Source organism: Sycon ciliatum, chromosome 1 (assembly GCF_964019385.1).
Source record: "Sycon ciliatum chromosome 1, ocSycCili1.1, whole genome shotgun sequence".
In the NCBI taxonomy this organism is placed as follows: Eukaryota; Metazoa; Porifera; class Calcarea; order Leucosolenida; family Sycettidae; genus Sycon; species Sycon ciliatum.
The window spans coordinates 46662177-46685721 of record NC_088643.1 but is presented as its reverse complement, the minus strand read 5'-3'; the positions used below and the strand labels follow the sequence as shown (position 1 = coordinate 46685721).

The window sequence follows — 23545 nt, the reverse complement described above, 5'->3', positions numbered from 1 at the left end:
AGAATGAAAGAAGCGTTTTGCCTCACGAAGTCGCAGGCATACAAGCTGTTTGTTGCGCGCCGCTTGCAGCTGGATGAATCCCCAGATGGGTACATTGCCGACCTTAGGAGGCTAGCAGCGGTGGCAGGTCTTGGAAGGGGCGCGGATGCAGACAGCGTGCTCGTAGAGCAAATCCTGAACGGCTTACCTTCATCCATGGCGCAGCAAGTGCGCCTTGCCCTGGTTGGAAAAGGCGACGACGTATCGTTGTGCCTGCAGTTGGTTCGAGCATTGCAGCAAACTGGAACTGAGGATGATGTTGTTTCAGCTGCTGCAAGTGGCGCGAGTGGCCCCGGGCCGGCAGGCTCTGGTACGCGGAATGTGCTTTGCTTCCGTTGCAATAAGCTTGGTCACGTGCGGCGAAACTGCCCGGAGGCGAAGTCTGGCTACGATCGCGGTGCTTGGAGGAGCTCAGCGGCGGGGGGTTCAAGTGGCGTGCGGCCTGGCCTCACTTGTTTCTTCTGCGACAAGCCTGGCCACTTGAAAGCAGACTGCGAAGAACGGAGGGCCTGGGAGGCCCAGAGGTCAAGCAAAGTCACCGGTCAGCCATCACCATCGGCAGCCTGCACGTCTTCCCCGCAGGAATGCTCCGTGGAACGAGGTGAGCCTGCGGAGGAGCGCTGCCTGTACATGGGGCATGGGAGCGAGAAGTCAGGCCAGCTGGTAAAAATCTTCGTTGGTGTAAGTGCAGCGTCTGGTGACAACGCCGGCAAGGAATCGTCCATTGTGAGCGCACGTGCACGCGGACAAGCGGTTGTAGACACGGGCTCGACGAGGACGTTGATCAGCCGTGCATTCGCGGACCGCAGCAGCCTCACGTACGACGGCCCAGACACTCTCGAGACCAACCTTGTGGCTCTGGACGGCAATCGAATCGAAGTTCTGGGGCATCTAGAGGTCCTTCTAGAGCGAAACGACGGGCCTGTCAACCTTCCCAGAGTCAAGGTACGAGCGCTTGTGGTTGAAAGCCTAAGCACTGTCCGTGCTGACGTGCTGATTGGAGCGGATGTCGCTTCGCGGAGCGGTGGGTTGCAACTGAAGTATAGTAGTGATGGACAGCTTTGCGGAGTTGTGTTTGGAGCCGCAGCCAGCGACACTGTTGCAGCCACTGCCGATCGGCTGTCCCCGAAGGGGCAGAATGATGATGGTCGATCTGGCCATCCGTCGCGTCGGGTGAAAGTCAGCACCACTGACGAGGGCAAGGTTATGCTCAGTATTGCGGACGGCGACGTGACCTGGAGCCCTGCTGAGAAGCAATGGGAGCTGACCTGGAAGTGGCTCGATGGTGAACCTCCTGCAATGCCGCTCGGCCCGGGTATCGGAGAGTACAGCAGGACGAACCTGACTCCGGAGCAAGAGCGCCTGTTTGTTAGTGAGGTGCAATCCTGGATAGACAACGGCTGGCTGATCAAGCACGACCCGAAGCTACATGGCGAGCCAGCATGTGTGCTGCCGCTCATCGGTGTTCCGCAAGAACACAAGACGACGCCGGTGAGGCCGTGCCTGGATTACCGTCACTTGAATAAAAAGCTCCACTCTGACCCTGGTTTTGACCCACCAGTCTGCGGTGACACGCTACGTCGATGGCGTCAGGCAGGAGAGGATTATGCTCTGCTCGACATTAGGAAGGCATACCTCCAGATCCGGGTTAGCCCGGCGCTGTACCGCTACCAAGTCGTGCTTTGGAAGGGAGAAGCTCACGTCATGACGAGAATGGGATTCGGGTTGGCGGTAGCGCCCAAGTTTATGGATGCCGTTGTGAAGTACGTCACCCAGCCGTATCCTGGAGTAGATAACTACTATGACGACCTGCTGGTCCCTAGTGCCCTGGTGCCGAAGGTGTCTGGTGCACTGAATGAGTTCGGCCTACCAACCAAGCCCGCAGAGCAACTGGCAGAGGCTCGGGTCCTTGGCCTCCAGCTGACCAAGTCGTCCAGTGGTGACACGTCCTGGTCGCGAAAGGAGCCAGCTGCCATGACCTTGGAGCGTCCGGCAACTAGGAGGAGAATCTTCCAATGGTGTGGACGACTGACAAGCCACTACCCGGTATGCTCATGGCTGCGACCTGCCTGCAGTTTCTTGAAGAGAGCAGCTTCGGCGGACGATGCGTCCTGGGATGATCCAGTCCCACCGGCTATCCAGGTCTGCTGCGAGGAGCTTGAGAAGCGGCTAGCCGAAGTCGACCCAGCAAAGGGAACGTGGAGCATCTCTGCTGGCGACAGCAACACATGGACGGTGTGGTGTGATGCGTCCGGCCTGGCCCTTGGTGCTGCCCTGGAGGTTGACGGCAAGGTGGTGGAGGATACCACGCAGCTACGACCACACCAGGACAAGAGGCACATCAATATTGCCGAATTGGAGGCGGCCATCCTGGGTCTCAATCTGGCTGCGAAGTGGAATGTGAAGCGGATTACGCTGAAGATTGATTCCAAGACCGTCTTCGGGTGGCTGAAGCAAGTGATCAACGACGTCCGACGAGTGAAGACCACTGGCTTGCATGACCTGTTGGTGCAGAGGCGCCTACACATTGTCAGCGATATGATTGACACGATTGGAGCAGCAGTGGATGTTGTATGGGTGTCGTCTGACTCCAACATTGCAGATGCCCTGACCCGAGTTCCAAGCGTCTGGCTTACTCGATCCGTGGGTAGCATTCCCGACGTCACCGCCGGCGCTGTGTGCGAAACGACAGTTGTTGGCCCAATTTCGTTTGACGCCGTGGCGGCAGCCCAGCTGGAAGACGAAGTGGTGCAGCGTGTCGCCAGCCAGGTGGCTACCCGATCGGCGGTTCGCGATGCTGGTTACAGGAGCGTGGCAAGTCAGCTCGTCGTCGAGGATGGCGTCCTGCTCCGAAGCGTTAAGCTGCCTGTTGAGGGTGAAATCCTCGTTCCTGTCATCGCTAAATCCGCGGAAGAGTCTGTTATTAGCGCTGCCCACACCAACTCCGGCCATGCCTCATGGCAGAATATGTACGAGATGTTGCGTGAACGCTGCTACCTACCACGCATGGCCGAGAAATGCCAGCAACATGTCCGCAGCTGCCAGCGTTGCAAGGCTGCAAACGCCGCAGGAGGACAAGCGGCGCCAGCGACACGACCAGATATGCCCGGGAGACCGTGGGGCTGTGTTCAGATCGACACCTTGGAGCTTGGGGCGAGCAAGAGCGGGGAAATCCACTGCGTCTTGGTCTGCGTTGATGCCCTGACGAAGTACGCCGAAGTTGTCCCGTTGCGTCGGCACGATGGTGCGAGCGTGGCCGATGCCATTGTCGAGTTGTGCTGTAGATGGGGAACGCCAGATGTGATCCGGATGGACAATGGCCGGGAGTTCCGCAACTACATTGTCAAGGCCCTTCTGCGTGTGTTTGGTGTTGAGGTCAAGACCGGAGCTGTCAGGCACCCACAGACGCAAGGCATGGCTGAGCGTTTTAATCGCACGCTGCTCGGCCTCATAAGGAAGGTCCTGGAAGAATCAACGGATTGGCTCGCCGAGCTCCCGGTGCTGATACATTACTACAACAGCCGCATCCACAGCGCCATCGGCATTTCACCAATGAAAGCAATGATCGGGTGGCAGCCTCGAGCATTGGTGAGCGCCCGCATCAACCTATCCGATCCCAGAGAGTGGCAGGACGAGCATGCAGCGAGGTGTGCGAGAGTTCGCGACCTGCTTGATGCGGAGATGTCCGAGAAAGACCACTGTGAATCCGAGCATGAGTGCCCGTTCGCGCCTGATGATAGCGTCCTCCTCCAGCAGCCAAAGAGGCGCCAGAAGTGTACTCCTCCATACCAATGTGGCTGGCGTATCAAGAAGGTCTTGTCAGGATCGACAGTAGTCATCTGGCGGAGGTTCAAGGGTGTTTTGCAGGAGAAGGTCATCAACATCGACCTGCTGAAGCGTGACGTGCCAGCTGCACCTTCCTCGGACCCAGCAGATGAGCCTCGCCATGATAGAGAGGAGGAATCGGCTGGAGAAGAGAGTGATGACAGCGGGCCATACGTAGTGTTCTCGCCGAGTAGCGATACTCCAGACGAGCGAGTGTTGCGAGACAGGTCTGCCATTCGACCGCCTGCCCGCTTTCGCACGCAGTAATTGCATGGTCGGTAGTGAGTTTCTACATGCCACCAGGCGGAGGTGATGAAGGATAACTGCTGATCTTGCTTGCATGCATTGGTCTAATACTGATGACTGTGGTGTCATGTATTTAGAGTCTAGTGCACGGTATTGCTTTGTGGTACAAGTATTACATTGTTCATGATATTCGTTACAACAGTGTATGCTCTGCGTAGATAAGTAGATTGGGTTGCAAGGATAGCATGTTAGAAGTAATATATTGGAGCATCTGGGCCGCTCAATTACGTTAAGAGCACACTCTCATCATTGTTAACAACATTGTTGATCATACGGGTCAGATCCTAGTGTTTACCTAGTCATGTAATTTCTCGTGCTGCTGTGTTCAGCTGGTTGGACTACTCTAATAGTAATACCTTAATTACTAGCCTTCGATAGCACGTGCGGGTGCGGGCTTTTGCTGCGCAACTGGTATACCCCACAGTGTATTTAGAATAGTCTTCAATAATATTCTAGTTCAGTGAGTTTCACTACTTCCTAGAACTAATACAAGAAACACCAGGTCCTGAGATTGTGCGGTGTGCGTGCGTGTACGTGCCGTAGAAGAGTCTGATGGTCTTTCCCCTTCAGGGTTGTGATCTTGAGTGCAACGGATGTAGTACGCATTGTGCGTATGCAAAAAGGGAATTGCGTATACTGATGATCAACACATGCTTTCAGCTGTAGTTCGCATGCGCTGATCCCAAACCGCGGGAATCTCCAAGTTTCAACCACCTCTGAAGCTTGGAGAGCTTTGGAGAGCCCCCTAAAACTCGGAGAGGATATAAGAACAGCTCTCGAACTTTTCCGAGAGTCTCCAACTTTTCTGAGAGAATTTAAGAACGCACCCTTAGTATGCAGTTGACGAGGCCTAGGGGTAAAGTTAACGGTCTGAGGTTCACTTGGGTTCAAAATAGCCATGTTTGGGAGCTACACTCAATAAAGAGGTATTGCTGCACATGATGATGATGTATGCTGAAGTGTATGTCCATGTGTGGAGTGTATGTCCATGTGTGGCTTTGTGATACATACCTGTGTGTATAGTGACGCATCCTCGCAACACAGCTCCGCAACAAGCACGTCCGTTGAGCCGGCGTCCTCCGTCAGCTCTACACCGGAGCTGAGTAGCGGCTCGCTGGAAAGGCCCACCTCTCTCACCACCACGCCGAGGAGAGGCTCACTCAGCGCCAGCCGCATGACTCCGGAAGCCATCGTTGTCGTTCCTCCGCCGCTGACAACGGCCCAAGTAGCCATGGCTACAGCCCTGGCGACAATGACCAGTAGTCAAATGTCAGGGGGGCCCATGAGCAGCGGAGTGCATGCATCCGGCACTGCTCCCGTGTCTTTGGGTTCTCTGGCAGCATTCAATCGCCACTCCGGTCTGGACAGGCCGATCCGATTGGCACGGCGACGCCAGAGTCTTGACGAAACCAGTGCACGTCTGCGCTCTCGCCTTGCCAGCCTCGGGCCAAGACTCAGTGGTATGTAATGTTACATGATATGTATTGGTATGTATTTCTTGTAGTGTAATGCTGGGTGTGTATGTAATGCTGGGTGTGTATGTAATGCTGGGTGTGTATGTAATGCTGGGTGTGTATGTAATGCTGGGTGTGTATGTAATGCTGGGTGTGTATGTAATGCTGGGTGTGTATGTGTGCGTACGTGTGCATATGTATGTGTGCGTCTGGTATGGGTGCACAAGGCAAATAGAAAGAAGGTTCCTTATTTGTGCAGTATCATAATGGTGACGTCTAGCCAAGAACAAGCTTAAAGGGCGATTCACAATACAACTTTCTGCAACGCGACACGCGACGAGCTGTCGCGAGCTGTCGTAAGCTGTCGCAAGGCACCTGTCGCAGAAGTTGAAGAAAGTTCGACTTTTGCAACATGCGACACGCGACATACACAAATGGAGTACAGTTTCGACCTTGGGTGCACGTGCAGTGCACGTGCATAGTACTACTTGTGCATGTGGATGTCGCAAACATGAAGAATATTGTGAACCGTGTGTCGCTGTCGCAGCTCGTCGCATGTGTCGCAAGTCGCATGTCGCGTCGCAAGAAGTTGTTTTGTGAATCAGCCTTTAGACGGGCATTGCTCTTGTTAACTGCGTGTGTGCATGTGTGTGCCCGCGTGTGTGTGTGTGATTACTATGCTACTTTACCGTGCACCCTGCACACTGTATCCTGTACCATGTATCCCTGTGTAGATAACTCTAACATTGGTCAGGCGGGCGGCTACGGCAACACAGCGTACGGTGCTAACAGCACCAGCAGCCTGGCGACGTCCGGTACTAATGTCGCAGCCCTTGCACCGCTGCAAGCACTGTCCAGGAGCGGCGGCGGTGGCAGTAGCAGCAGTAGCTACCCAGCATCCCTGAACACAAGCGGCTACGGTCAGTCGCAGCCGGGCTTGAACGTGAGCATCCCAGCGCGGTGTTCCGTCGGCATGTCTCTCAAGGCAATCCGCGTCTTCCTGGGTACCAGCGATAACTATGTTCTTCAGCATGTTATCAAGGTAGGTGGTGGCTCACGGCCGCGCGTGCATACAGCCCACATCTAGAACTGGCACCCCAACGTTTTAGTGCCTCGCACTTAGATTTACATGTATATACTTGATTAGTAAATAAAATGTGAAATCAATTACATGTACTTGTATACATCCTGCATTGTGTGACCCGTGCAATTATTCATTGCCACATTTGAGACCGGAAAAGTGCAAGGATAGGGAGTCAGAAATTCGGCTAGGGTTTACACAATCGTGACATGAATACAGTCACGTACCATGGCAAAATGCATAGGAGCAGATCCAAAAATCCAAATTGAAGAACCTGAATTCAGCCAAAATCGGGCCCTTTTAAAAAGCTAGCAGAACTAGTTTCTAAACAGACTGCAGTAGTATTGTCTGTTTAGTTTAGTTTTTTATTTATTTTAGTTCTCTGCCTCAACAGTACCAGTACAAATGACAACTTCAAAGAGAGTCGAACAGAGAACAAAATAACTGAGGGTCACCAGACAGGGACAGAGAATGTATTGTCCCTACTATGTAGCCCGAGAACGTTTGAATGCAATTCTCCACTGCTGGTGTTCATGAATGAGTACAATCATGCTTGTTGTTGTTGTTGTTGCCGCCGCCGTCGTCGTCATGTTGTCTTGTAGGATGTCGTGGAGGGCAGTCCCAGCTGGGTTGCGGGGATACGACCAGAACATCTTCTTACTCATATCGACGGTCTGGTAAGAACTTTCGGCATGTTGTGCAAGCACTGCTGTGCTGACTCACTGTAGACTGTAGACTGTAGACTATCTACTAGTATAAGGTTACATGTAGACTAGTAGTCTTATCAGTTCTCTTGCACATACCACCACGCTGACTCATAGTACGAGACTGTAGGTTGTTTATACATGATAATAGGAACCTTTCGCACCACGCGTACGGATACGAAACGAATGCTGATTCGTCACCTGGGTTCGAGGATTCGTCAGAGTCCCTGCGGAGAGCTCGTTTTCACGAATGGAAGCCTCTTCATTCGTGGCGCGCTCCGAATCCGTGAGGTACACATTTATTGGTCCAGGTACACATGTTTTGCCAGGTACACCTTTTTTCCCTTGATTCCATGATCCATGCACGTGTGCGTGTAAACACCCGTACGGCCGTATTCGTAGTTGCCATGCACATTTGCATGACGACTTGCGAAACCTGAATCTATTGTTCAACGAAACGATTACGAGCCGAATCAAACTTTCGTTTCGCATTCTTCTCTTGCATGCACTATCATGCGCATCTAACTGTTCTCAATTGGAAATGTACAGCAGCCAATTGGAGTCTTCGACTGAATCATTACATATACAGACCATCGCACAAAACAGGTGGAACTTGGACTTTGAGCCTTTTGTAACAGCTCATGGAAAGAGACACACACCTGTAATACGGCCGGTTGTCATCTTGAACTGTTGACATAGGACAGATCACGTCTGCAGCATCAAGATGTCACAGCGTGTACCAGTAGCAGAAAATGCATAGTGTCTTCCGAAGCGTAATGCAGTGACGAACCATGCTTACTTGCCCTTGTCTCTTCCCCCCCCCCCCTCTCTCATACACACACACTCTCTCTCTCTCTCTCTCTCCCACTCTCTCTCTCTCTCTCTATCTCTATCTCTCTCCCCCACTCTCTCTCTCTCTCTCTCTCTCTCTCTCTCTCTCTCCCTCCCTCTCTCTCTCTCTCTCTCTCTCTCTCTCTCCTACAGCCGGTGGTGGGACTAAAGCACACAGACGTCGTGCAGTTGCTGAGCAACAACCGCAAGCAGAGCACAACGGTGCAGATGGTGCCCATGTCCAACACTGGCATCAGTCACAAAAATCACCACCGCCAGTCGTCCAATGCCAAGCGCCTCAGCAGCAAACACGAGCGCAAGCTGACGCGCACAAGCAGCACCGGATCCTCTCTGAAGAAAAAGCTGGCAATGATACCGCGTCTGTCCAAGAGACATCTTCAGAGAAACCGTGATCAAGTCGACAGCCCTGCTGCATCTCAGGCATCCACTGGAAATGCACTGTCAGCGTCACCAGCAGCCGCTTCAACAGCAGTATCGCCAGTAGCTGCAGCTGGCACGTCACCCATCATGTGTGCCAAGGCCAACATTTCTCTGCATCAGCGCATCGTGCGTGCCATTCAGCCCCGCCGTCCATCCATCACCTCGCTGATGACGCCAATGTCGCCACTCGCTACCGTCTCTCAGACGTCACCCCAGCACCAGCTGGTCAAGAGTCACACGGCGCTGCGCAGAACGGCCAGCGTGGGCAGCCCCTTCCAGGGCTACCGTCGCCTGTCTCGCACGCCACCGCGCCATGAGCAACATTCGGTGTCCTTGCGCAATCGTGACCGGGTGCCTTTGGAGCAGATGGTGGCTGCTAGTCTGGCGCCAAGCGAATCTGCAGGTACTGCTGGCACTGCTAGTACTGGTGATACTGTCGCTGATGGCAGTGCACCCGCCGCTGACACAAAGTCTCCGCGGCGTAATCGCCTGCGTCGCAATGAACTCACCAGTAAGTCTACAACGGTGAGAAAGTCCTCTGAATAATCGACAGCTGCCGGCTAGACGACACACGCACTTGCTGTCACATGTGGACAATGGTAATGTGTGTGTGCCTAGCCTTGGCCGGCACATGTAATCTGATTGCACGGAACACGGCTAGCGGTGAGAAGCATTGTGCAGTCTAGCCGTGCACATACGTACTGTGCGCAAGCACGCACACCCACCCACCCGCGCACGCACACACACACACACAGTGACACACACACACACACACACACACACACACACACACACACACACACACACACACACACACACGTGGAGACAGTCTGGAATATGTAACAGTTTCAAGTACCCAATGTCCATAGTAACACAATCCGTTACTTGATTCATGGTTCCCCATCATGATCATGTTCAGCAATGAATCTGACCATTACCTATATCTGAAGCCCGTCTTCTTTATTTGTGCTTGAACACATGCCTACTCATTGAATCTGTGCCATCACCATCATCACCATCAGCAGCAGCAGCAGGACGTTTTACTGCACATTCATTCATGTTGAGTTGCTTATTTTCAATCATATTTTCGTCGCTTTCCTTAGAAATTTGAAATATCACTTTCCCACGATTCAACTTCAGAACAGCATTCCTTGATGAACGCCATCATCTTTAAATATGGCACGCCATCATCTTTTAAATATGGCGCAGGTTCTATTCTTATCTTAACTGTGCTGCATCTGCTTTTCCTCATTTCTGCATTTCAACCGGACGACCAGAGAAAAAAGCGTGTAAGAAAAGCTGTTTTCTTATTTGCAGTCAGAGTTAAAAGCATAATTAGAAAAAGAAAAAGAAAAGAAAAACCATGAAGATAAAATTGCAATAATGGTATAATAAAATGATCTGTATTCAATGTGGGCGTCACTCGGTGACATCAAAATAGGTGATACGAACGAATAAGATTCGCTAGTACTACAAATGGAAAATTGAAATCTCTAGCTCCCCACTTTACACATCATACACACGCTTGGTATGGATGGTTGATGGCTCGCCAAAGCCACAGTGGCAACAGAATGCAGCCTGTTTCGCTGCCACGTGCTACATGAAATTGCCGAGCTTGTTCAATTGTCAACAGCTAATAATGGCAATTGAATATAGACGTGTGTAGGGTGAGAGGCATGGTGGTGAACAGCGCTTGCTCACAAGTGGCAAATGCCCTGGAGCCAGCCAGCACTGTGGGAATCATCAGAACTACATCTGCAATACTCACCACCAGCACCAGCACCAGCACAATACCGGCTCTGTAGCTTGTACAATGCTGTACTGCCAGGCTGCTGCTGTTTTTGTTGTTGTTGTTTCAAAACTGTTGTTGTCGTCTTCGTTGTTGTTGTTGTTGTTGTTGTTGTTGTTGTTGTTGCCACTAGAGTTCTTAAAAGCACAAGCTAAACAGGCTGAAGCACTTCCAATCACCTGATTCCAGGTCACCTAATCACCTGATCCCAGGTCACCTAATCATCAGGTTCCAGGTCACCTCATCTCTGGCATCTTGCAGCAAATCGGAACTTACTACGCCGTCTTGGAGTGGAGTGGCAGATTAGAATCACTATCAAACGCACCCTTGATAGGGAATGGATGAGCCTCTGTGTTGAAGACCCACTTGTCCAGTGGCAGCACATCATCATCAGTAAATATCAGATAGAGATACTTGAGTGTTTCCGCCAAGAAGAACGATTGCTGCATTCCACTGTTGGGATGTGGCGGCACCTGGTCGACATTGGCCAAGTCAGTGTAGCCACCGTCCACGCGGCAGTACTTTTCAATCGCCTACATACATTATGCATAGAATGTGTACCGGAACACACATACGTGCACCCACACGCACAGACACACACGCACGCACACAGACACACGCGCGCGCACAGACACACGCGCGCGCACAGACACGCGCGCGCACACACATGCATGCACATGAGCAGAAGGTGTTAACAAAAATCCTTTTCAGACTATATCTACAAGACCAGTACAGACCAGTACAGACCAGTACAGACCAGTACAGACACAGTCAGCAGCAGCAGCAGCAGCACAAAACAGCCAACTTCATACCTGTGCAGCCTCCCAGGCCCATTGACGATACTTGGGATCCTTGGTAGTTCTCCACAGTACAAAGTAGCTCTCCACCACCTCTGGCCGTAGCAAGTACACCTGGCTGGAAAGAGAGAAGAGCGGGCCTTGATCAACGTTACCCTGTCTGAACGAAACCTCGTCCGCTCCAATCTTGGTAGCTAGACATGGGAGAACAACAGTGGGAAAAAGAAACAGTGGGAAAAAGAAACAGCAGCAACAATACCACCAGCATGAGACATTGACAAGGTAGGAGCATCAGCATCAGCATCAGCAATACAGTATGGTTGGTGGGAAAATCCTTTTTCGGGGTTTGAACCGGAAACGCATTCCGCCACCTACTGACCAGTACAGTAGTTCAGATCTAGAGAACCAATCTAAAAAACACTTTGCACACGCCATCGCTACGGCGTAGTTTGCAGTGCGCGCTCTGCCACCCTCTCGTGTGCAGAATGTTCACTTTTACATGAGATTCTGGGAGACTATCGTGTACTCAACGTGGGTACATGCACATGGTGATATACATGTACGCATTGCTTGATAGGTTAACATGTTTCGCAGTTGACAGCATGTTTCAAGGCGGATGACACACGGTGCTCCTGACTGCAACCATAAACCGGTTGGCAGAGTCCCGCGGTCTTGCGACCATTCGAACGGTATGGGGAAAACCCCGCTTCGGACCCTCTTTTTTCTAGGGGGCGATGGTTGACCCGGAAATTTTTTATTGGTACTGTTAGGTCATTGTTTGTCGGTCAGTGTGTGTCAATGTAATAATCTCTTAGTCGTTATTTATTTGTGTGTATTCTTGTCTCAATATTGGTTCACGCATGCATCATCGCTGCATTTGTTACCACAGTAAGCTCCCTGGAGCCAGTGCGGGTCTCGAACTCCGGACCTGTGATTCACAGACAAGCCCACAACCACTTGGTCTGTCTGGGCGTCGAGCATGTCAAATACAAACACAAGCACCTTTGTAGCCAAAATAAAAGAGGGAGAGCGGTCATAAAACCGCACAAGTCAGTGACGCAAAGCACGGAAATCCTTTGGTGTAGCCTATTGCCCTATATCAGCCAGTAGACACGCCAGTCCTTACCTGTGTTGTGATACATCTGACGGCAAGCCTCTGTGATGTCCTCGCCCAGCCGCATTGACATGTCTTGTTGACTGCTGTGCTTGGCTCCCAGTGCAAACATACCACCACTGAAACAGGCCTGTCACAAGCAACACATGCACACCACAGGGCATCACAAGCAACACATGCACACCACAGGGCATCAGAATTCCTGCACTGTACTGCTCCAGAACTGTGTGCTGTACGGACTCTGTCCACACAGGTAAAGGTCACTAAAATTAAGAAATGCTTGAAGTATGGCAACACCGGAAGTCCCGCTTCTTGATCGGCAGCTCAGCCCCCCCCCCCCCCCGTCACAAATTCCAAAAACAAAACTAACACCCAAACCACTAAAGAAACCAATCTTGGCAATGTGCCACAGACATCGCCTGCCATTGCCTGGTCATGTGATTGGAGAAGAACCCAGAGCAGCATCAAATGAAGCCCTCCAGCTTTCCCTGAACACCAGCGATGTTATACAGCCACGAGGCTGTCCGCCCTATAAAAATGCTAGACTGACAATATGACAGATAATCTGAAATCAACTCACCTATCTGCTAGAGAATGCTTAGGCTAAACTCATGAAAGTTCGCAACAGTTAGAAATCGTTCACAGACGTGTATACTTCATTTAATTTTACTTGCCATCGTATAAGGGCACCAGGGCACAAGCACATGGATACATGCATGCATATGCAAACTTGGCCATAAGAGAGAGAGAGAGAGAGAGAGAGAGAGAGAGAGAGAGAGAGAGAGAGAGAGAGAGAGAGAGAGAGAGAGAGAGAGAGACAGAGAGAGAGAGAGAGACAGAGAGAGAGAGAGAGAGACAGAGAGAGACAGAGAGCGAGACAGAGAGCGAGACAGAGAGAGAGACAGACAGACGGACAGAGACAGACGGACAGAGACAGACGGACAGAGACAGACGGACAGAGACAGACGGACAGAGACAGACGGACAGAGACAGACGGACAGAGACAGACGGACAGAGACAGACGGACAGAGACAGACAGACAGAGACAGACAGACAGACAGAGACAGACAGAGACAGACAGACAGACAGAGACAGACAGACAGACAGAGAGAGAGCGAGAGAGAGATAGAGATAGATAGAGATAGATAGATAGATAGAGAGAGAGGGAGAAAGAAAGTAGAGCAAAACCACCACTTACCAGATGACCCATGCGAGTATCCAAGTAACCACCTCCACCGGACGTGCGGCCAAGGAAGCGGTACGTCTTTCCACCTTTCGTCACCTTCCCCATCATCTTTGAGTCAACACTCTAGTCAACAAACACAAAATGTAACAAAAGACAATAGTTTCCCTCAATAACTCCCTCCACGTAGCTAATGAGCTCGACAACAATAAAAACAAGATAGAAACAATGCACCTATGGAATACGGTCACCTATGCCTATGTAATATGCACATGAGACACCAGCACAGGGACGTGCCCGGAAAGACAGACAGACAGGCACAAGCACACATGCACACACACAGACGTGCACACACACACACACACACACACACACACACACACAAGCACACACACAAACACACACACACACAAACAAACACGCACACACACACACACACACACACACATGCACACTACGACAGCCTAATAGACTTCTTAACCACTGCAATCCCATAGTGAGAATAACACAGAGGACCGGTGCTTGTTGACAGCTGGCCATCAACCCAGGTGGATATCAAAAGGTCATCAAATACACAAATACTTGAAGTACATACAATACACATAAATATGATGCAGGCCCACAAACCTCACCTTGACCAAGTCATTGAAGAGTCGCAGAGCACGGGCATCGGTCTTTCCACTCTGAAGATAGGATTTGATCAGATACTCATAATAGCTGTCACTGCCACCATCCAATGACAGTTCACCTGTAGCATGCAGCAGCAGCAGCAGCAGCAGCAGCAGCAGCAGCAGCGGTGGCAGCAGCAGCAGCATTGTGGCAGCAGCAGCAGCAGCAGCAATTGTGGCTCTGAAATATTTGCTTTACTTCATACTCCCGTATAATGCCCACCGCCCGTGTACATGCCCAAGTGCCACATGTCAACACTCTTATTCTGCTCTCTACCCACCTCCGTGTAAACGCCAATGGGCAAAAGCACAGGCCCAGTACACAACGCAGGGTACGCTTAGCTCCACACGTGTATGTATGATTGATTTCTGGACTTTCACTAACGTTTCCACCCAGGGCCTTATTACGGGCCTTTTATGGTATATGGTCCTACAGTATGTGTATGTGTGTGTGTGTGTGTGTGTGCGCGCACGCGCGTGTGTGTGCCTGCACGCACACTCGTGTGCAGGCACATGCATGATGAAGCACAGGATAACACGTGGACCCGGAGCCGCAAGTAAAAGATCAGAAAGATTACACACAAGCCCATGCAGACTTAATGGGCTGAAAGAAGTCACGGCGGCATGGAGCGAAGCAAAATGGAAAGCTACATGAGCCAGAGAACCAGACTCAGTCCACTCCATTGATGCATGATTCAAGAATGCATCGGTCAACCCAGTCGACAGTCAAACGACCCAACATATTGCACTCTATATTTCCATGTAATGCTCATGCTCATCACTATTTCCTTTTTCAGCACTCTTTCGGGCTTGCAACATCTCAGAAACAAAATCTTGCTCTAAGAGCTGTCACTCACTTTTACACGGTGTGCCGCTGTCCGTATTGATTTCAGATGAGATGAGACCGGGCAGACTTCCTGACATGCTGGATGATGTCAGGGCATCACGCACCTTCTCCACCTAATAAGGTGGCGAGACACAAGAAACATGAATACACGACTATTCCACCGAGTGCAGCCAGTGTGGGCACGGGTCAATCGTCGCTTAGCCCAGTGCGTCGAGACCATAGCTAAGATTGATATCTTGCACTGACTCATACCCCACCCCTACCCCATGTACAGTGAAACACACCTCTCTTAGGGCGCGTTCAGACTACCGTGAACCCCGTCAAACCGTGAATGCCGATAAACCGTGAAGGACATTCACACTACCGATAACAAACTATCGTGACCGTGAAGTTTTCAGCTCCCACCGCGGCACTGTCAAGGGATTTTCCCTTTTTTCCCAGCGCGCATGCAGCCTGAGCACTTTTTTACTGCCGGTAAAAGTTTACTGCCGCAGCAGCCGCGGCAGTAAAACTTTCCCACCGGTAACGTGCCAGTAACGTCACGTGATCAAATCACCTTGGTGACTTTCCCAATCGGTCACTTTTTATCGGTAGTCTGAACGCGCCCTAAGGGCTCACACTGGATGCCTTTGCTATACAGGGTTTTGCATACTTCCTCAATGCCAGCAAGTTTGTTCTGCTCGTGAAGCCACAGGATGAAGAAGTCGCAAAGGATGTGTTTGGCGACACTGGCATTGTCATTCGCACGGTTGGTCACCGGCACCTGGGAGCTACACTAGGCACTGAGGAGTTTTGCAGTTCGTATGTAAGGAAGAAAGCAGAGCAGAGCCATTGCGTGCCTCAGAGGCCACCGCGGCCGCCCTCACACAGCTACATGTATGTCGACAGGCTCCGCATTGCTGGTGGCATCGGAATGCTGCTTGCCTGGTTAGCCATTCGCTCTGACATCCTGGCACATCATAATTTTATTTCTCCAAATTCTTGATGTAATTGTCAGTTGATCAATAATCTCCTTCTCCACATTATTGATGCTACCTTCGGTTGATCCTGACCCATAATAATAAGTTGAACTCGGATGGTGAGCCAATTAAATTATGGTGAAAAAGGAGAAAGACAAAATGTTACGAGTTATGACTAACTATCCACCAACGTAACCAGATCTTATACAGTCAGCGAGTGCGACAAAATGGGAAGGAAAGCGCTTTCCTTCCCCTCTTGGACCTTTCCGAACCTGAGCCTTCCAAGTTGGAAGGTTGTTGGTTTGCGCCTTGGAGAAGTGTTGGAGCTAGGTGTTAGGTCGCCAAATGTCTCAGTCCTCCTTGTCAGTTTGTGCCCTTTTGTCGCACTCGCTGACTATATAAGATCTGGTTACGTTGGTGGACAGTTAGTCATAACTCGTAACATTTTGTCCTTCTCCTTTTTCACCATAGTAATAAATTAATAATTTCATTTTAATTGTTCTTTACAATCTTTCGTCCTGGCATTTGTTTGTCTGTCTAAAACTGTCGTTTGTAGCAGTACTCTGCCTCTCGTGCCTTGGTGTTGTGCCTCGTGCTAGCTATTGGTCTGTTTTTTTCTTGACCCTTGTCGTGTTGTCTATTGTTGGCTGTCCTCTTCCCGTATCCATTCAGCATATGCGAATCTGTGGGAATTTATCATGTACAAATTGCTGACATTAGACACCCTTAGCAAACAACGGTAACGCTATTTTTTACGGTACTCGTACCTTGATCACCCAAATAGCGTTGAAGCTGCAGCGTATAAACGTTATGGGGGCTGATTTATCGTTGTGACCAACGGTACGTGTTTTGGCCAAATATTGCATAGTCCGTACGCATTTCACCTTGTATCGCGTATATGGTGACCAAAATGGTTGTACCGCGCGAAATCAAAGCCATTCTCTTGGCAACAGCGTACTAAAAATAGCGTGCATCTTGCTAAAGGTCGAACCCAAATAACGGTATTTTTCCCCCTTACGATAATACCGTTACAACATAACGTTTTTTGCTAAGGGTGTCTATTGACGCGGAAATGCGATTAATAATAATAATACATCTTTCATCTGCTCACACATGTACAATAGACATTTGAAGATTACCAAAACAAAAACAGCAACAACAACTGAATAATACGCATGTATCAACTACCCACCTGTTTAAGGTAGCGATTGTCACCAGTGATGGTGCTGAGATAAGCAAACTCCAAGTGCAGAGTGCCCGGCTCAGCAATAACAAAACATGGTCCACTGTCATCCCGTGCTTTACTATATCTGCAAGAACACGTTTAGATAATACACAGCACAACTGCACAGATGACAATACTCCACTGTGAAAGAATGCCCGGAATAAAGAAGCAGCATCCTCAGCTTTCTCCAGCAAAATATTTGTGATAGGAAAGACAGCTCTGTCTGTCTAGCAAGATTTCTGAAGAAGACCAGGATTTGTTGAAAGCCAACCTTCACCAGTATCAAGTCTTGCTCCTGTTACGTGCTTTAGCTATGTATGTCTGTCTGTCTGTCTGTCTGTCTGTCTGTCTGTCTGTCTGTCTGTATGTCTGTATGTCTGTAAATCGCTACTTATGTGCACTGTACGCATGCACACACCTCAGACCTCAGACCTGCCCATCCCGGAAGCGATGATAGCGAACAGATATGTTAAAACATGGCAACTTGTACTGGGATTACAGCATTCAACAGCTTGCAAGGCTGATGAATTGACGACCACTAATTTTAGCCTGGTCTACACCACACAGCTGATTGAAGTGACTTTTTCTGGCCAGTGAATCCCTATTTTTCATGTCTTCATTTTTTCATTCTTTCTTCATTTTTTAACGCACACACACCACACCACATACTCCGGCATGCACTGGCTGTTGGTAACTACCAAGAGTACATGAAAACCAAAGTGTGCAGCGCGGGGCCTTTTCTGCTATGGGTGTCTGTCACGGCGGAATTCCGTGATTACATCATATTTGGCGCAAATCTGAGGCGGGAAATGGCGTAGTGCGTACAACTGAGCTGCAGTTGTGCAGAAAGAGACCTGCTTGAATCCTGCTTGTACGCACTACATCACTAAAATGATGTAATCACGGAATTCCGCCGTGACAGCAACCCATCCGAGCTGCACACTCTGGTTTTCATGTACTCTTGTAACTACCCAGGAGAATGAAAGAAGAGCTAGGAGAACAAGAAAGAGAAGAAAGACGTGTGTGACCATAATCGTCGGGAATTGAATCCGCAACCTCTCGATTGGAAATCGACTGCGCACGCACACGCACGCACGCACACACACACACACACCGGTGGCAGATGTTTGGGTTCACAACCAGTTGATGGCTGTCTAACCAAACCACTAGTTAAACGCCTGGGCCGCCGGTACTATCTACTGCCTACACTTGTAGTAATGAGATATTAGAGAGGTTCCGGGGTACGATTTTCCGTGCCAAAATCCGTGTGGGCGCTACGGATTTTTTCCAGGCGTGCTCCATACGATTTTTCGGCACGGAGAATCCGTGTGGACTGGCTTTCACAAGAACCATGTTTCGTATGGAGATTTTGCGTCATCGGGTGCAGAAAGATTTTTCGCGTACAAATTTGGTACGAGAAACATGGATTTTCCGCGGGAAATTTTGATTGCGGTACAAATTTTCAAAATAAAAAGGCATAGCGCGGGAATGTGACGTGTTTGCGATCGTAACCTAGGCAATGACGGCAAACACATAAGTTCCCTACTCCGGAACATTTCACTGCTCGAAAACGACGTATAAAAAATCCTGGTTACTGCTCAGAACTGAGTTATTAGCTAGGCTGTACTCTCCCCCCCCCCCCCCCCCCCCCTCCCCGGGCAGGTACTGGTTACTGCTCAGAACTGAGTTATTAGCTAGGCTGTATCCCCCCCCCCCCCCCCCCCCCCGGGCAGGTACTGGCTGCAGAACTGAGTTATTAGCTAGGCTGCTGGCTGCAGAACTGAGTTATTAGCTAGGCTGTACCCCCCCCCCCCCCCCCCCCCACACACACACACCTCCCCTTCCTGGGCAGGTACTGGCTGCTGCCCAGAACTGAGTTATTGACTATGCTGTATCCCCCACCTCCCCTCCCTTGCCCACAAGGGTAGAGCTTGCAAAGTTGTACATGCATGTCTGGATTGGTGCCATACCCGTTGAGTACAATCCAGTTATGAGCCAGGCCAGATGAGCGGAATGCAGGCATGAAGCGGTCCACCAAGTCCTTGGCCTTCTCTTTGTACAGCTGCATGACGGGAATTCACAACAGTAGCATAACAGACACTATATAATTATTATGTAGGATAGCACACAGTCATAGCACACAGTCATAGCACATAGTTATAGCACATAGTTATTGGGCACAGATATAGCCATATAGGGTTGCTGAGCATGGCACACTAGTTAACACTACAGTCATGTACCTGCACAGCATGCAGCCAATGCTAACACCAACTACAGAGGATATTCAATTTGTAAAATAATTTTTTTCAGCCAAATTATGGTTTATATACTGGGGCCAAGGTCCACTGAACATGCCACAAGTCACCTGATGATTGCTCGAGCAAGAAACTCGGAGTTGCCACAACTCTACTGACCTCCTTTGTGCCTTTTGGGTGCAGGTTGTTCCAAACTAAGGTACTAGATCAACATGATCTTAAGGTACTAGATCAACATGATCTTAAAGCACTGAGAACACAGGACAATGTGGAGACAGAGGGGCTTGGCCAAGAGAAAACACCACCGACATTCTCCAGCCCTGGCACAAAGCAATGATGATTTGGTAACAGCAGCACTGCAGTTGTCACAAAACAGCAGGTGTTAGTCAACTGCACCATCACTCACCTGGTCGCCAGTCAAGGCATACATTGACAGACATGCTCCAACGAAGCGAATGTTCATCTCAAACATCGACACGGTACTGCCCTATCAGCAGACAGGCACACAGGAATAAAACAAACAACAAACCATGCACACAGACTCAGTACTGGTACCTACCACTTACTAGTTACTAGTAGTAAAGTACTTAGTGCTGCAGCAGTGCCCTTATTGTGCAGCTATAGCGAAGGCTTGCCGTGGCCTAATTCAAGCTCAGAGGACAACAACATAAGAGACATAGACATCAGTCACGGAGTGTGTGTGTGTGTGTGTGTGTGTGTGTGTGTGTGTGTGTGTGTGTGTGTGTGTGTGTGTGTGTGTGGTACAAAAGCGAGAGGGACAGAGAGAGAGAGAGAGAGAGAGAGAGAGAGAGAGAGAGAGAGAGAGAGAGAGAGAGAGAGAGAGAGAGAGAGAGAGAGAGAGAGAGAGAGAGAGAGAGAGAGAGAGAGAGAGAGAGAGAGAGAGAGAGAGAGAGAGAGAGAGAGAGAGAGAAGAGAGAGAGAGAGAGAGAGAGAGAGAGAGAGAGAGAGAGAGAAGAGAGAGAGAGAGAGAGAGAGAGAGAGAGAGAGAGAGAGAGAGAGAGAGAGAGAGAGAGAGAGAGAGAGAGAGAGAGAGATAGATATAGAGAGAGAGAGAGAGAGAGAGAGAGAGAGAGAGAGAGAGAGAGAGAGAGAGAGAGAGAGAGAGAGAGAGAGAGAGAGAGACAGAGAATGAGAGAGAGAGAGAGAGAGAGAGAGAGAGAGAGAGAGAGAGAAGAGAGAGAGAGAGAGAGAGAGAGAGAGAGAGAGAGAGAGAGAGAGAGAGAGAGCGAGAGAGAGAGAGAGAGAGAGAGAGAGAGAGAGAGAGAGAGAGAGAGAGAGAGAGAGACAGAGACACAGAGAGAGAGAGAGAGAGGGGGGGGGCAGTGAGCAGCAGTATCTCACAAATCAGCTACAAATCAGGCAGTGCATAGAACATACATAATCATAGTATTCAAAGAAATAAACACTTACAACCACTTTGTTGTAATCTAGATGCTCTTTGACCCACTTGCGACCACGTTTGTACTCGTCCATGAAGCCAGCAATGTACAAAGTATCCAGTGCATCCCACCAAGCTGGCACCAATATGAGAATTGCCAAACATTCCCTGGCCGTCCGAACCAGACTTTCCCGTAGCGGAGAGTTCATTGTAGCCCCATGCATGCTTCTCATAGCTATCCCAGGCATGTTTGATCATCTGAACAACAACAACAACGACGACGACGACGACGACGACGACAGCAACAGCAACAACAACAACAACAACAACAACAACAGAATTTACTCTTAAAGTCTAGAAAACTAGTCACGGTAGTTTCGTTTAACGACACCTCCAACGCTCCAATGATTCAGCTGATTTCTATTCCGCTCACGAGGCAGCTTACTATAATGTGCATTTATCTACTTGAGCTCAATGAAGTGCAGGGAAAACATGATGAAAAATGTTCTACTACTCAACAGATAAAGCTCCTTATGATCATGTTCAGCATTTCCTTCCCATGACAGCTGAGTGGTGTCTTCCTCCTCCCTATACACTTTACAGCACTCACAGGCACATACCTTCTTGACAAACTGAAGTTTCTCCGTGTCTTCATTGCCTTTCGCACTCGGTTTTGCGGCGGACTGTGCTCCACCCGTTTTGGATGCGGGTTCCACCTAGAAAACAGATGGAGACCATTACATACATGAGAGTGCAAGTGCACACACATACACACAACACATGCTATTATGCACACAAACAAACACGGCTGCGATGGGTCGGCCCACCCACAGCAGAATTTTGTACTTGAAAAAGTAGTTGCATCATTTTTGCCGACGGTTGTCGCTTGTCATGTAGGCACAGTGCCAGTTTCTGCTTCGACTACTGTAGCTGCGATGTACAAGTACAAGTATTAGTTCTTTGCACATTAAAATATCTCTGGCTATGCACAATGGCGTCAGTGAGCTAAATGGCCGTGAAAGACTAGTGTCATGAAAAATCCATCGCGGGCTGAGAGACCATCGAGTTGAACACTTTCGGGTCTGTATTCTTGATGTGACTCAAAGCACATTCATTTTTTCGTCTGCATGTTTGGTAGAAACTACTTCTTTCAGTAGATGCTCAATAGCAGTGCCCAATTCGGTTTTGTCAGAAACCGATCTACGGAGGAGCAATTGTTTTTGCTCACACATCAAATGGCCGAGTGAAATGACAGGAAGCTGAAGTTTTACTGCGTTTTCCTAGACTTTCGCAAAGCATTTGATGATAGACCGGCATTGCATCGATGGTCTACAGAAATGAGTACTACAGTAGATCAGCGTTTGTGCACTCCCAACTACTAGTGCCCTCCTTCTTGTTTTCCCCTAGACCTGTTCTGCTCTGCTCTCCCATGTACACAAACCCAATGCAGCCTTATATACAGTATAATTATATAGTATATACAGTAGAGTCACGCACCCAAGAACATCGTTTGCAACGGGTAAGCCTGGGACGTTCTTATTTTTCCGCAGTCTGGCTGCGTTCTTAGAAACAATTCGTACCGGATCCATATGTACCCCCAAAAGCTGCCGGAAAACCAACACCGCCGTTCTTTTAAAACTTAGGCCATGCTGTTCTTAGGATTTCGGGCTGGACGTTCTTCGGCGCACGACTCTACAGTGACAACGGCAAACATATTGCTCTTCAAAGTAAGGTGGACATGAGACAAACAGTTTTTATCAGAGGTTGAGGCCTGCAAGAAAAACCAGGGCATGTAGTAAAGCAATGCAATTCATTTCATACCAGCTTGGCAGGAGCCGGCTTGGTAGTAGCAAGGATGGGTCTTGTTCTGCGTGCCTACAAAAGATGGAGAACGGGATAAAATCCTGTTTACTGGCCAGGAATATCAACATTGACAAGACGTTGACAAGGATAGCAAGCTAAAGAGCACACACACACCTCAGACCTCTCAGACATGCCCATCGCGGGAGCGATGATAGCGAACAGCTATGTTAGACATAGCAACTTGTGCTGGGATTACACCATTCAACAGCTTGCAAGGCTGATGAATTGACCGCCACTATTTTTAGCCTGGTATCCACCACACAGCTGTTTGAAGTGACTTTTTCTGGCCAGTGAATCCCTATTTTTCATTTTTCCATTTTTTTCCTTTTTTTCTTTTTTTTCTTTTTCTACACACACACCACACCACATACTCCGGCATACACTGGCTGTTGGTAACCACCCAGGAGAATGAAAGAAAAGTCAGGAAGAGTCTGAGAAAGAGAAGAATGACGTGCGTGACCATAATCGTCGGGAATCGAACCCGCAACCTATCGATTGGAAATCGCTGCACATACCACTGCACCATATGGGACACACACACACACACACACACACACACATGCACACACACGGTTAGCTCAGCTGCTTGACAATCAAGCTCTTGATCTCCGGCGATTGCTGTGCAAGGTTACACTCAGAGGCCATCTTGAGCGGTTCCTGCAGGTCACTGCGGATAGCAGACGCGAGCTTCTCACTGCCGTGAATGGTGGATAGCTTGAGGAAGTGCTGCGCCAAGAGAATCAACTGACGGAAGTTCTTCGCCTT

General features: G+C 49.7%; 2 protein-coding genes across 3 annotated transcripts in view; one reads left to right on the top strand and one right to left on the bottom strand.

The window, feature by feature from the left end:
• Positions 1–9889, top strand: part of LOC135829083 (microtubule-associated serine/threonine-protein kinase 2-like) — a 51464-nt gene extending 41575 nt beyond the window's left edge. For both annotated transcript variants that reach the window (XM_065341497.1, XM_065341491.1), the window contains exons 23-26: positions 5194–5630; positions 6359–6666; positions 7308–7382; positions 8394–9889. In XM_065341497.1, the coding sequence (XP_065197569.1) occupies positions 5194–5630; positions 6359–6666; positions 7308–7382; positions 8394–9227 (1654 nt within the window). In that variant the 3' untranslated portion in view covers positions 9228–9889. The remainder of the gene's footprint in view (positions 1–5193; positions 5631–6358; positions 6667–7307; positions 7383–8393) is intronic.
• A 75-nt stretch (positions 9890–9964) lies between these two features.
• The window catches only part of LOC135829099 (mannosyl-oligosaccharide 1,2-alpha-mannosidase IA-like), a 25445-nt gene continuing 11864 nt past the window's right edge, over positions 9965–23545 (bottom strand). Inside the window, 13 exon segments of the mRNA XM_065341508.1 lie at positions 9965–11003; positions 11283–11461; positions 12394–12511; positions 13580–13690; positions 14197–14312; positions 15090–15192; positions 17231–17348; positions 19234–19325; positions 19925–20005; positions 20950–21045; positions 21047–21175; positions 21538–21633; positions 22739–22792. Coding sequence (XP_065197580.1) covers positions 10746–11003; positions 11283–11461; positions 12394–12511; positions 13580–13690; positions 14197–14312; positions 15090–15192; positions 17231–17348; positions 19234–19325; positions 19925–20005; positions 20950–21045; positions 21047–21175; positions 21538–21633; positions 22739–22792 — 1551 coding nt within the window. The 3' untranslated portion in view covers positions 9965–10745.